Source organism: Mesocricetus auratus, unplaced genomic scaffold, assembly GCF_017639785.1.
Source record: "Mesocricetus auratus isolate SY011 unplaced genomic scaffold, BCM_Maur_2.0 Super-Scaffold_100022, whole genome shotgun sequence".
NCBI classification, from domain to species: Eukaryota; Metazoa; Chordata; class Mammalia; order Rodentia; family Cricetidae; genus Mesocricetus; species Mesocricetus auratus.
The window spans coordinates 34,467,478-34,481,970 of NW_024429203.1; the positions used below are offsets into that span (position 1 = coordinate 34,467,478).

At 49.9% G+C, this 14,493-nt stretch overlaps 1 protein-coding gene across 2 annotated transcripts in view; it reads left to right on the plus strand.

Annotated features, from left to right (window-relative positions):
- The first annotated feature begins 5,935 nt into the window (after positions 1-5,935).
- Positions 5,936-14,493, plus strand: part of Pstpip1 (proline-serine-threonine phosphatase interacting protein 1) — a 41,605-nt gene continuing 33,047 nt past the window's right edge. For both annotated transcript variants that reach the window (XM_021226847.2, XM_005069570.4), the window contains exon 1: positions 5,936-6,403. In XM_021226847.2, coding sequence (XP_021082506.1) covers positions 6,368-6,403 — 36 coding nt within the window. In that variant the 5' untranslated portion in view covers positions 5,936-6,367. The remainder of the gene's footprint in view (positions 6,404-14,493) is intronic.

Sequence of the window (14,493 nt, forward strand, 5' to 3'; positions counted from 1 at the left end):
GCAGAGAAAAAAGGACTTTTTGTGTTCTTTTATCTAGGTTTAAAGTTATATTTTTATGTAATTAAAATTACAGAGGATCTGAAGCCCTCTTCTGGCCATTGCAGACACTACATTCACATGGTGTATATACAATCAGGCATATACACACACATAAATGCAGGCGGAAGAGGCTGAAGTTACATGTAAATAAAAACAAAACAAAATCTTAAAATAATTCCAAAGTAAAAATTTGCAAAGAGAACATGAAGCAATGAAATCCCTACAAGAGCCTTGAAAAGGGTGCTGGAGGTCTGGGCTTTGGGAGGGACTGGAGGATCAGATACCAGCATTCTTGAAAGGTGGGATATTCTCGGCCTGAATGGAGCTACTTCTGCTCTGGTGTATAGCTGCTGTCAGGGGTCTGCTATTTGGAATCCTGGAAATGAAGCTTTTCCAGAGCCTGCATGGATTAGGCTAGCAATATTAACATTGCCATGTCTAAATCACGGTCATGACTGTGAGCTGCCAGCCTACTGTCTGGGTTCATGTTATCAAACACTGGTATGGGCACTTTATACACTTCTTGCCTAAGTTTTGGGAAAACAAACACATGGTTGAATCACCCCATTTTCCCCATGTGAAAGTCGAGTCTCAGTCGGGTGAGGCTAGAGTTCTTTGGTTCAGTCTAGGGCTGGTCCCACTCCCAAGTTCTAACCTGATGGGCATACCTGGGTCTGTCCACTCTGTCCTCTATGCTCTCCCCTTTGCTGCCCATATTTGGTTCTCAGTTTGTTGATCTTGGGACTCAGTCAGGACTGAAGTAAAGATCTCCTGCCTCTGAATCTTGGGTTTCACTGACAACTGGACAACAGCTGGGCTGAATCCAGCTTTGCCTTACTGTGAGCTGACCATTTTCTAACAAAAGTAAAATTGATCCAGCTGAAGTGCTGAACAATTCTCTCCCAAGAAACAGGTCCAGAGAACGGAGAACATAAAACAGAACAGACCAGAAAGGGTAGTGGAGGCAGCCAGTTATCCTTCCCTTCGGGTCAGCTGATATGTCTCAATGCTGGACCCCATCTGTGAAATGAATCAGTAAGGGAAGGACTGGAGTTCTGACCCAAGGTTGAACGTCCAAAACCTAACATCAGTGGTTCTAGGCTGGGACACGGTCTCTTGATGCTCCGCCATTTGAGAACCTTCTGCTGGTCCTCACTGGAGCAGGTGAGTCTTGGGATTCATATCCTCACCCCTGTTTCTAGGGCTTTCTTCCATTACCTTGCCAGCTGCCGATGGGACACTTTACACATCTCTGGTGGCTTTCAAGAACCCAAATGACAGACAATGCTTAGAAATCGAGCCTGAAGGCTCCGGAGGGCTAGGGGAGAAGAAAGAAGCCTTAGTTTTACAACTGTTGTCCCCAAGGCAAACTGAAATCACAGCCTGAGGACCAAGGGTCACACCCTCAGCCCACTGAGGACGCTGGGACAGAATCTCCATCTAAGACCCACCCCCTCACCAAGACTGTTGGCCCCCTCCCTCACTTGCTGAGGACTCCCTTACTCCTCATTTTGCCCTGCCTAGGTCCTGGCTGCTCTGACACCAACCAGCTCACAACAGGAATGAAAGACCACATCTGACAAAGTGACTCAACAGGCTGACTGACCTCTCTAAGCCTTCTCCGTGGAGCAGATGACCAGGCCTCCCAGAGTTTGTGACGTGCTTAGCTCCAGGCCTGATGCAGTGAGAGCTCGGCTGGCCCTCTGTTGAGCTGAACTTCCGTCTCACCTGTCCTTGGTAATCATGGCCCCGTTCTCAGTCTTAGGCTTCTGGCTCTGTGCCTGAGCACTCAGCTGTCTGACACTCAGCATTGTTTCTGTTGTTCATGCCCCCCAGGCAGGGAGGCTCCATTATTTTCACTGGGTACACTGCAGTGGGTCTTCTTTCATTCTGGGGCAGGGCAGAGGGTTCCCCAGGACGTAGAATGTAGGTCAAGGTCCTGCACTGTCTAGAATACCACAGGCATCTCCCCAGGAACAGTGGACCACCTTGGCCAGGTACTGGAATGTTCCAGATCAGCCATCGACAGCATACCCATCTGCAGACTAAATAGCCTGCTAGGAATGCCCTGCTGGCCACAACCTCCTGACATTTGAGGGATGCTCCACTAAGGCAGAGGGCCCCTCCTTCCAGGAGATCCATTATCAAGGCAGCATATAAGAACTGAAAGGGATGAAATGAATGCCATTGTCAAATGAAGGCAGGGCAGGGACCTGGTTACTCCCTGGACCTCACTAAGGAGTTTCCAGGGCCTCTTTAGCTCCAGTCTCCTCCCCTCTGTAGGGTTCCAAGCCCTTGCTTCAGATTCTTCCTCCAGCATGGCATCAGCTCCACCACTGAGTGTTGTCTCCATGACAACACCCCCTCCTCCAGCCTCTGAGCTCCTTCACACCGATATATGTCTTGTTGCATTTTGTCTATCCAGTCCATCTCTTGGTTTTCCTGAAGAGGTGACAAGAGTAACATCTGAAGAGAAATAGTTGGGTCAAGGCAGAGGCCCCGGTGGGGAGGAAGAACCTGTCAGGAAAAGGAGAGAGTTAGAAAAGGGACCTGGGACAGAAGAGAATGAAGCAGATAACAGACTAAAAGAGCGTGCAGGAGAGGCGTGGTGTGAGCAAAGCTTGGGAAAGCGGGCTAAGGTTAGGTTGTGCAGGGTCTGTAGGCTATGTAATGACGACCACCACGGACCTGAGGAAAACATCCTTCATTGTAGAGAAGTAACAGCCAGAATGGGTCTGATTGGGTGTGCAGTCATTACTCTGTTATACGGAGAGCAGACGGCAGTGAGCAGGGACAGCCTCGTGAAGGCACAAACACAGCTTCATGGAGAGCTGATGCTTAGAAATGAGCTTGTCCGGGGTCTACTGCTCTGACTCTGCTGTCTTGAAATTCCAAATAATATATTATCTTTGTATGTATGTTTTCAGATAAATTAATTAACCATGTATAATAGTGCGCGCATGTGTGTGTGTGTGTGTGCGCGCGCGCGCGCGCGCTCGCATGCCATGTATGAAGAGTGTGGGGACATGCCACAGAACACATGTGGAAGTCATGACAGCTTGTGACAGAGGCGTCTCTCCTTTTACCATGTGGGTCCTAGGGATTGACCTTAAGTTCTCAGGCTTGGAGGCACACATCTTTACTGGCTGAGACGTCTCGCTGCTCTTTGTGATTTTTCAAGAGCAGTCTGGTGTGACAGTGATGTGTGCTTCAAGGGCTAGCTTCATGTGTGGTGGCCCCCACTGCTTCACTTGGGCTGACCCTCCACCCTCCTCTCCCTAGTCCTGCCTCGATTCCTTCTGCCTACAGCAGAGATCCAGCTGCAGGTTTCTCTAGAGTCAGGGTTAGGAGTATACCCAATAGCATCTCAGGGTGGGCATGGAAACCACCCCTGGCCCAGACTGACAACACATGACATCTTCAACAGAAATACTTTGGTTCCATGTACCTCGTGCACCCTTGGGAATTTCCTGTCTACCGTAGACTGAGGAGTCAGGTCATAACATCTGGCTCGACTTCCCTGTCCTCAGCAGAGCACAGGCCACTCTGGTACCTGGTAGAAAATGCCTGAACTTTGTAGATTTCAGCATGCATTCTACAAATATTCATATCCAAGGGAGTGCATCTTTAAATAGTAAATTAGAGCAGCACAGGTATTGAGACTCCCCAAATATCTACCAATGGCATTGTTTTTGTTGCTCACATGGCTCAAAAATGGGCAAAGTGGCTGTAAGAGCTGGATCCTGCTAGGCAGTTGACTGTGGCAATCAATGCTGTAACAACTGACTTTGTGATTTGTTTTTAGTCCTTGGACCTATGACTTCTTGAAATCTTCAAACATACATGTTCAAAATGCTATGTCTAACAGTCTGGGCTGGCCTGGGGCACAGTTGCCTAGAATTCAAGGCCGATTATGTTTGGAAGTGGCAGGAACAGGGATTAAAGAGGTGTGATTTTTCAAGCCCCGATCCTTCCCTAAGGAGCCTTTGTGGATCTAAGCTGAGGAGAAGGTCTCATGGTCACTGTGACTTTCTCCAGCATCTGTAACAGCCCCAAGGGCTCTGTTCTCATGGCGACAATGCCAAAGTGATACCTACTCTTAGCCAACGAGACACCTGGGAGATCTCCCAGCAGGCTGAGGAGCAGGACTTTGGAGAAGACAGCATAGACTTCCCTTTCCTTAGTTTGATGTGGCTGCATCTGGAGGGGTAGACTGGAGATGCTACAGCTCACAGACAAGAAGACAGACGGCCAGCAGAAGAACCCTCAACGCACAACAGCCTGAGAGCCCCCGGCTTCCACACCCCAGAGCAGCTGACTGCCACATACGCTTATTCATAGTTTGTATGGTGAAAAGCTGTCCCAGTTGACATGCACAACACGTGCTAAGCCCAACAGCCTCTTTCGGCTCAGGCTTTCCAGGAAGAGAGGGTCTGGAGGCAGAACTGGAACGTTGATGGGAGTATCTGCACAGGCTAAGGGCATTTGTGCTGGTGTCACATAGGCCTTAGGACTCGAGGGAGTTAAGGATGAGTGTGCCACGAATAAGGACTGAAGACTAATGACATACCTGGCACTTAGTAAGTGCCCTAGAGCCAAACTGCCCACCCTGCCTGTTCCGTTCTGGAGCTGAAAGGGGAAAGGGTGAAGGAGGGTCTTATATATGGAAGGGCTGTAGGGTCAGAGGATTTGACTCAGGCATGAAGACCAAGGGAAGCAGTCCAGAAAGAGGGCTTGGATGCCAGGCCATGTTGGCACATACCATCTGCCCTCCCAGGGCTCAGGTCTCCTTGTTTGCTGCTATGTGCACCTGGCTGTCCATCTGTTCTTCTGAAGGATCAGGGTTCGATTCCCAGCACCTACATCAGGCAGCTCACAACTACCTGTCAGTCCAGCACCACAGGATCTGATGCCCTCTTCTGGCCTCGCCTCTATAGGCATCTGTACACAGGAAACACACACTTATACATACAAATAAAAAAAACCAAATATTTTTTAAAAAGATGCTTGCTAGCTCAAGCTCCAGGAGTCTAGAATTAAAGGCTTTCAGAACCAGGCCCACTGTGCGTCTTCTTGGGAGGGGGTTGTCTTAGGAAGCCTGGGTGTGCCTCTCTCTAAGCCCTGGCGTGTGTAACCTGCACTTGAGAGCATAGTTGCCTGATCAAACCAGTCAGTCCTAAGGTAGGCTCCGTGAGGGTGGTAATTTACGGACAATCCCTGACTCACCCTTTTCACCAGCCCACCCTGGGCTCAGGACTCCTAGAAGCCTCTTCTGCTGAGTGGGCAAACCCTGTCTCGGGATTGTGTTCTCCAGGACCTGCCCTGCAAAGAGAAATTCCAGAAGTATTCTTGGTACGAGATACTCTCCCACAGACTGGAGGTGGCAGATAGGGGAGGCTGAGGCTCTGAAGGTCAGTCAAGGTCCTCCAGCTACTGAAGAGAAGGGCCCAAAAGCTCAGCGGGAGCCTGGGGCTCCAGACTCCTTCTCTCTCTGAAGACAGAACGGGTGAAGATTTGCACAAGTACCAGGACCCATGCCACATCAGGTTGAGCTCCCTTAGCTGGTTACCTGCTCACTCCAGCCTCTGGACCACAGCTGAGTGTGCCCCGTACTGTGAGCAGCTTAAAGGTGGGGCCTAGTCACGAACAGCTAAGGTTGGACTGAATTGGGAGTGTCCTTGATGGGTGGGACCTCAAGAATCTATCCTTCTGTGGCTTGGACAGATGGACAACAGCGCCGGGATTCCTAACGTGAAGGTTCTAAGAGGAACCTGGGCCAGGCCCTGAGCTGGCATCGGGGTGGCAGGTGGCAGGTGGCAGGCGTGGCTACACAGGAGAACGCAGCAGCTCTACTTCCTGTGGGTTAGAGCCCTGCGCCTTCCCTGGGGGGGAGGTTGCACAAATCTTCCTGTGCAGGCCTCAGGCTGCCTGTCTGCCTTCCTGGCCTGTGCACATCCTGCCTCTCTCCCACTCTCTGCCTGCCACCTGGGCTGCGTGCCCTGGGCCTCAGCCTGGGTCCTCCATCACCGGGGCTGGCGAGGGCCTGGGCTGGACATCGTGGGCCACCCTCCCATCGCTGGGCAGGGCTCCTTCCTCATTTTGCTGCTGATTCTGGCCCCAAACAAAACAGGTTGAACCCTTTTCCCTCCCTCCAGCAGTTGTCTCTGGCTTGTGGCTGCCTTCTGAGCTTGCAGACGGCGCCGGCTGGAAGTGGGAGGGAGGGCTTGGGCCAGCCTTGCTAGGACTGGGACGCGCTCCTGGCTCCTGGCCCATGTTCAGCCCTGCTTGAGACAGGAGCGCTAGCATTTGACACAACGGACGCCTGAGGATGATGGCCCAGCTGCAGTTCCGAGATGCTTTCTGGGTGAGTGGAGTCGGCTGGGGCGGTGAGCTTGTGGAACAGGTCCAGTCAGTCAGAATAGGAGGAAAACACAGGGGTACAGTCCTGCGTCATAAAAATTGGGCCTTGACTTTGGTCTTAATTATCATAGAGGTGGCCTGAGCCACAGCCTCTACTGACTTGGAAGGCAAAAGAGGGGCCCTGGCTGAGATAATGATTTCTCTACAGACATCACCCAGACAGGCCGCAGAGAGGTAGCCTCTGTACTTACAGGCTGGCTCACCTCTGGGACATGCAGCCCCAACAGCAGAGCTTACCAGGACAGCCTAATGGAGCATTTGAGGAGGACACGATGATAGCGGGGGTGGGGGGTGGGGGGCCAGGGAGATGTCAGCAGGCCCCGCACTAAGCCACCCTTTGTTCAGTTTGGTTCTTGGCTTTCTATGGGCTATGTAGGTCACTTTTTCTCTCTGGACCTCAGTTTCCACATCTGTAAGATGGGCAAATATATACCCAGCAACTGAAGGCAATCCGATGCGGTAAAGCCCTGGAGCATTGCCTCTGATCCCCTGCACACCTCGGGTCCTTGAAGGAGGCCGCTGGGCTAGGCAACTCCCTGCTAGCCTTTTCAGATTCAGCACAGGTGCAAATCAAATCTTTTCGCCCGTGAAATAAGGGAACCTGGCCAGCGATGGCCGTAAAGGGGCTCGGCCCAGGCCAAAGAGCTCGTCCACCCCTTTGGCTGCTCACCCTCAGCTTTTCCTCCGCTCCCCCCACCCCCGACCATCCTCCGAGGTTCTTAGAGACAAGTTGAGACCTTTTGGTTAGAGCTAGGAACGGTTTTCTCCTGAGATAGGGGACTCTCTGGATTTCTCACTCATGTGTTTCCGACGAGCCTCAGCCCGGGCCCTTTCCTGGGGCTGCAGCCAGGAGGACGGTAGTTAATAAGCCACCGCTTCCTTCCTTTCTGGCCAGCTTTGCTTGGGGCCCACGCTAGAGAGCGAGTGGCCTTCCTCCCTTGAAACTGACTGCGCAGAGGAGAGGGCACCTGGTGCTGCCTGGGCCTCAGTTTCCCTGTCTTTACAAAGAGAGTGCAGGACCAGTTCAGAGCCATGGATGATGGCAGCTGCCTTGTCCGTCTCATTCACCAGGGTGTTCATTGCTCCAGGTGACAGCTAGAATCCAACTGCCGCTCTGATTGGGAGCTTTGCAGCCAGGGAAGACCAGGGACCCTCGCCATTTCATCCCTGCTATCTCTATCCCAACCCCACACCCCTGGGCTCACCATCCCTAGATCAAAGCTGAGGGGAGCAGCAGCCCAGGGCAGGGTCCAGCAGGACAGCACGTATGGCATCAGGGTGTGGTTCAGTGGCAGCAGCAGCACCCAGCTCACCCAGGGCTGCTTCCTGGGTGGTGTCACACACACACCCTGTTCTTGCCACACCTCTGGGCTGCTGCAAGCCTCAGGGACTTCGGGTACCTTCTCATCTTCATGGCTGCCTTCCTGGACCCGGATCAGGAGAAGCCTCCAGGGAAGGCAGAACAGGGACAAGGGGGAAAGTGGGCAGTGGGAGCCTTCCACGCTGCCCTTGAAACCTGCAGCCCAGCAGCACACTCCTTGAAAATGGTCTTAGGCCGAGAGCAGTGGCACATGCCTGACTCTCGGCTCAGGAAGGCAGAGACAAGAGGGTCAAAGCAAGTTCAAAGCAAGCCTGGTTTCATAGTAAGAGTGCGGCTCAAATAAGAGAGAGAGGCCAAGGCAGTGGGTGTGGTGAGGAATAAAAAGAGAAAAGAAAAATACATTCTTAATGAAATTTAATTTTTATTTTATGCATATGGGTGTTTTGTCTGCATGTGTGTCTGTGTACCATGTGCATGCAATGCTCATGGAGGCCAGAAGAGGGCGTCATATCCTCTGGAACTGTAGTCAAAGATGGCTGTGAGCCAGCTTATGGGAGTAGGAATTAAACCGAGGTCCTCTGGAAGACCAGCTAATGCTCTTAGTTGTTGAGCCATCTCTCTAGCCCCAACGTCTAGTTTTTAAGTAGTGGAAGGAAACCTCTGAGCTGGATGGAACATATGTAATTTCAGAACACATCATTTATCTGGCATCTTTGTCTATCCCGAACACAGGTGGGAACCAGCTGTATTTTTTGAACTTTGTTTTTATTTATTCTTTGTGTCTTTCATACCATGTCTCCAGATCTTACCCACCCCCCAAATAAAACAAATTAAAATTTAACAGAAGATGTGGGGGACTCTTGTCACAGAAGCTGCTGTGTGACACAGTGAGCACGAAGTAAATCTCTTCGTCCACACATGTTCTCGTGCAGGCGCTCATCCCAAAGAGTCACTGGTCTGGCTCAAGGCCCATGGTCTCTGCTACACCATTGATGCTGGGCCTTCACTGGGACTTTTCCTGGACACCCAGTTGCTGCCCTGAGTCCGAAGGACTGACCCCACGCCCACCCCCGTGCTCCAGGAGATCACAGATGGGGTGGATGTTGGGGTGGGCAAGCATATAACCCTGGTTCTGGGTGGTTGCAGGGCTGGTCAGCCTGCCGGCTCTCCCCTGTCTTCACCACCAGGGTGAACTCTGCAGCACTGCCCTGGCTACTGCACCTCTTGAAAAGACGAGCAAGGGGTGGTGTCATTTTTTCCACTTTACATCCTCAGGATCCGCTCCCCCACACCCACACCTTCAGGGCCAGCTCTACTGTGTTGCCCAGGCCAGGTGTAGGGGCCGCTCTCCCGAATGCTGCGGCTGCTAAGGGACAGGGACAGCTCTCCTGCTCTTATGACCTCATGGCTAGCTCCCTCACCTGCCTCAGACATTGATGGGGGCATCTTTCCCATCATCCATGCCACCATATGGCAGATGAGGGGTGGGGTTAGGTTTCCCGCTCACATTCTCGGAGTTGGTTCACCTGTACCTTCATCAACAGGGTCAGCTCCACTGTGCTGCCCAGACGAGGTGTGGGGCCCACTTTCCCGAACGTTGCATCTGGTAAAAGCGTCAGTTCCTCCACCAGCTGGAGGTGGTAGGGGCAAGAGGAGAGGGAATCTTTGCCTCATCCCTTCCACCACCTGCAGTTGAGGGAGGCGTTATTGACCAGCTGTGTTTCTAACATCCATTGGTAATGTTTCCCAGAAATTAAAGATGCCGTTACTAAGAGCTATCACCAGAGCTCATATACTTTACTCATAGGAGGAGATGCTCCAAAGCTGCGTGCGCGCGTGTGTGTAAGCATTTGCATGTATAAGTATGGATGCACATGTGCCATGGTGTGTGTGGATCAGATGATGGTCTCTGGTGTGAGTCCCCCTTTCACCTCTTGGGCACAGGGTCTCCTTGTTTGTTGCTGTGTGCACCCGTCTACCCATCAGGCCCTTGAGCTTCCAGGAATTCTCCTGTCTTCTCATTCCAATCTTGCCTTAGGCACTCTGGGTTTACAGACATGAGCTGCACCTGATTTTATGTGAGTTTTGGGATTCAAACTGGAGCCTTTATACTTACATGCAAAGCACTTTACCCCTGCCCCACCCTGAAGATTTTAACAAGCCCCACAAAATCTATTTACCCACAATTTGAACAAGTGGTGTAGAGGACTATCCTCCTGGCCAAACTGCCACAATCGTTATGAGCTCAGCTGGGGATGTTTGTCAAAGATCTTTTCTGCTGGGATTATTGCTACTGTTCTTTCTTGGAAGGAAGGGCCTGGAGAGTCATGACACCTTCACCTAAATATCCAGTTGCCCCTCCCACCCAGTTGTCTGCAGTTTTGCCCTAATTACACATGGGGTTGCCTCGGGTTCTGGGGAAAGGGCTAGAACATATACACAGGGGAGGACTAGTGGAGAGGTTCTCTCTGTGAAGCTGTAGGAAGTTGTCATCCCTGCTGGGTGAAAATCTTCTCTGGGCTGCTTTACGCTAGTCCACGTTCCTGCCTGTAACCCCTCACCCACTGCTCAGTAAGTAAACTCATTGGTTCCTCACTGTGGACGTCAGTGGAGTCATGCATGAGTTATCATTGGGACCATGGGAGGAGGCGATGGAGGTTGTTTATGCTTCCACCCTAGGGAAGGAATTTTAGCAACAAGTGTGTCCCTGGGGTCCTGTAGATACAGTCATTAGAGGTCTGTCTCGGGCCTGATCCATAGTTGGTGGTAGATTAATGTTGGTGAACCTGAGCCGGTGGAGGCATTGTCACCTGGTAGCAATGGAGACAGAAAAGTTCTAGAAAACAGATATTAATAGGTTGGGCATGATGGCATACACCCATAACCCAGTATTTGGGAGGTGGTGGTAGGAGGACAGGAAGTTTTAAGGATAGCCTGGCCGCAAGAGAAGCTGTAGGCTAACCTGAGACACACAGCAAGGCCATGCCTCAAGTCCTCTCTCCCAGCAAAAACAGATATGATGACTTAGAAGTGGTAGGACATTTAGCATGGGAATAGCTATCGGGTCCCTCGTTAGCTGTGCATTGCAGTCTATCCATAGAGCCCCAGGGCACTGATGGCCGCCATTCAAAGGCTGTGACATCCTTGAAGGCAAGATAGTCTTCTTCTTTTTTTTTTTTTTTTTTTTGGTTTTTATGAGACATGGTTTCTCTGTATTGTTTTGGAGGCTGTCTGTCCAGCCCAGCCTCGAACTCACAGAGATCCGCCTGCCTCTGCCTCCCAAGTGCTGGGATGAAAGGTGTGCGCCACCACCACCCGGCAGCAAGATAGTCTTATTCAGCTAGATGTGGAAATAGAATTCAAGAGTCTGTCTTAGATGATCTAGCACAGAATTCTACTTGAAAACTATCTGTAGGAGAGCTTGAGGGCCCAAGTGATTGGGTTAGGCAGGATATGTCCTCAAACAGCAGTGTGGAAGCAGTGCCTTCCCACCCTGGACTCTCTGCTTACTGGGATCTTTATAGCCAATGGCCTTGCAAAGGAATTCTTGGGTATTATTTTAAGAAGGAAAATCTATTTCTGAGCCATATTTTCATGAGCTCCATCTGATCTCTTCAGGGATAGCTAGAAAATAATGCTGAGAGAGGTTGAGGCTCATATGCTGGCATGGACCCTCACCAAGAGACACAGCTGAGGTTTTCCCTTTAGTACATGGTCATATCAGCCTTCAAGGCTGGGCCTGTCCCTTCCCTGTTGTCCCCTGAACTTCTGGTGCCTCTTCTCCTTCCCAGTCCCCAGACTCTGAGTTTCCCCATTTAGGCTGAAAGAAGAAAACCAAGGGGCCCCACATCAGCATGTCCTAAAGCCATCTATCCTCTCTAGGACCTGGCTACCATAGCGCCAAGATAGTTTGCCATTTGCCATGATGTTGACAGTCTGCCCTGAACTGTTAAGGACATGAGTATGTCTTCTTAAAAAACGTAAGATCAATTAATATAAGAACCAAAAAGGAAATCAGGAATTGAGAAAAAATTAAGGAATAGTACCTTTATACCATACCACACAACTAGTACTATTTTTGCTATATATGATTAATTTACATAGACACAGGCATACTATGTGCATAATTTTATATTCTCCCTTTTTATGTTTCTACTATCTAAATTTTTATTTTAAATTGTGGTAAAATACACATAAAATATATCAATTGGATACTCGCCTCTCGGGTATAGTCAGCTGAAGAATTTGTCCTTGGATATTTGTATAAAACCACTGAAACAAAAACTCAAAACGTTCTGTTACTTAACAGGAAATTGTTCTGATATTCACAATAAAGGGAACTGAAAAGCATTATTTCCCAATCTAGTTGGCCAAATATAAATGAGGCATATCACAGTGTGCTCATGTAGGGGTTTGGCATGCTCTTCACAGCGGCGTGCTTGGGAGGCGGAGGCAGGAGGGCTGTGAGTTTCACTACTGTGGGCTACAAACAGAGTCTGAGTCCAGCCTGGACTCCACAGTGAGGCCCCTCTCCAAACTACAAAATCAAGAGGACATGGAGCAAAGCTTGGGATTACTATGACTAATGTGAGCATGTAGGAGCCGGCGGGAGACTGGATGCTATTACACACAGCCCATGAGCTGCGGGAAATGGTGGAGCCAGGCTATCAGCAGCTGGCTGAAATTTGGTAGCCGTGATACCAAAAGGCTGCATTTCCCTCTAGGGATTTGACTGGCAGGGCAGGGAAAAAATTCAGCTGAGCCCATGTATCTGTCTTCTTAACTCTACTCCCCTCGGTTCTGTAGCTCTGTCTGTCCTGGAAGTCACTTTGTAGACCAGGCTAGCCTCAAACCCAGAGATTGGCCTGCCTCTGCATCCCCAGTGCTGGGATTAAAGGCGTGCGCCACCACTGCCCAAATCTTCTTAACCATATTTAAACTGTACTGTTCAGTTATGTTAGGAATATTCACACTTTGGTATGATCCTCAACTTTTTAGTATGAACCTGTGGACACAACTGAGCCTTCTTCATATTTAATAGTCCCGTGGTGAATGCAACACAGTTCTCCAGCTTTCAGATTTGGTAGACATGCTATAATTTACTTACCCAATCTGCTAGTGTTGAACTCTTAGGTTGCTGCAAGTTATTATTCTGGCTACTGATATGAGGGATTGCTCATTGAATATAAAGATTTTCCACTTGGGGGATTACTTCCTGGGGATAGATTTCTGAGAGAAACCGTCTGCTGTAAAGAGTGGGTCAGCTACTCCTCTTACTGGGCTGCCTTGCCCAGGCTTAATACACAGGGAGGTGCTTAGTCTCACTGCAACTGGATATGCCGTGTTTTGTTGATACTCATGGGAGACCTGCCCTTTCCTAAACACAAACGAAGGGGGAGTGGATTGGGGAGTGGGAACAAAGGAGGGGTGGATGAAGGAACTGAGAGGAGAGGAGGCGGGAAAACTGCCGCCCATGGTGTAAAATAAATAAATGTATTTAAAATAAAATAAAGAGTGGGTCACTCCTAGCTTTTTGGGTCAGCATCTACTCTTGGACCTCGTAGGGTCCTCTAGCTAAGGAGCCTTTTTACTGTGGCAAGGGAGATCCGAGTGACTTGGAAGGGCCCGTGGGGGACAAACCAGAGCCAACAAAGCCTTGAGGAAGGACTTGGAGAAGGGCCAATGGGCCAGTGGCTGCATGTGAGCCATGGGGCTGGGAAGCCACGGGTCCATGTAGAGAGTGCAGATGAATCAGGAGGCTCTGGGGGTGTTAGCCTTGGCTGCCACTAGCTATCTCCCACATCTCCCTGCAGTGGCTATAGGGAAGAATGGGACGGGCACTCTGAACAGGCCTGTGAGATGTGATACATACACATATAAACACACATATGTAACTGTATAGATAAAACTATATAAAGTTCAGGATGCTGTGGGAAGTTGGGGATCAGCAAACACCAGCATACGCTTGTCTTTACAGCAAGACTCTCTGGAGGGCTACACAGGTGATGAATGAATGTGGTTAGCTGCTGGGAGCATAAGAAAAAAGAAACTGATGAGGGGCAAGGCTCGGTGGCTGTGAGCATTTTCATAATATAAATGTATATATCACTGAGGTTTGAACCATGCCAATTTAACGCTCAATGAGTTAAGTAAATCAAAATGTAGAAGAGAACGTTTGCTTCTTGTTCCAAGAAGATTTTCCTTAGTCTTGGCTGCTGAAGTCATTCCCAGAGGGGCACAGCAACGCCTCTTTGTGCCGTTACACCAGCACCAAGATGACTACTCCACATGTGCCCCTCCCCCACTACGGCCTGCAAGGAGATAGCCAGTGGGAGACAGGACACAGGCAGTCCAGTGCCCTCTGTTTTTGGATTATAAACTGATTGGTTCTTGGTTCAGTTAATTATCTGAGCAGATGACCTGCTGCTTGCCCCCCTCCATGTTAATACTGGTTTCTGTGGATTTGGTAGAGGTCGATTTTCTCCATTTTTCTCATTGCAATGAAGTGGGGGATATATTAACTTTTTGCAAGTAAATATAGATTACATATGTCATATACACACAAAGGACATTTTAAAACGAAACTAAGTAATTCCTGCTTTCAAAAGCCCAGAAGGTATTTTAAGGCCGAGTTCGTGGTTTGGTAGCATTACCTCTTGCAAAAGCTGTGCCTGAGGGCAGCAAGAGACCAAGAGCTTGGCACAGCTGTGCTA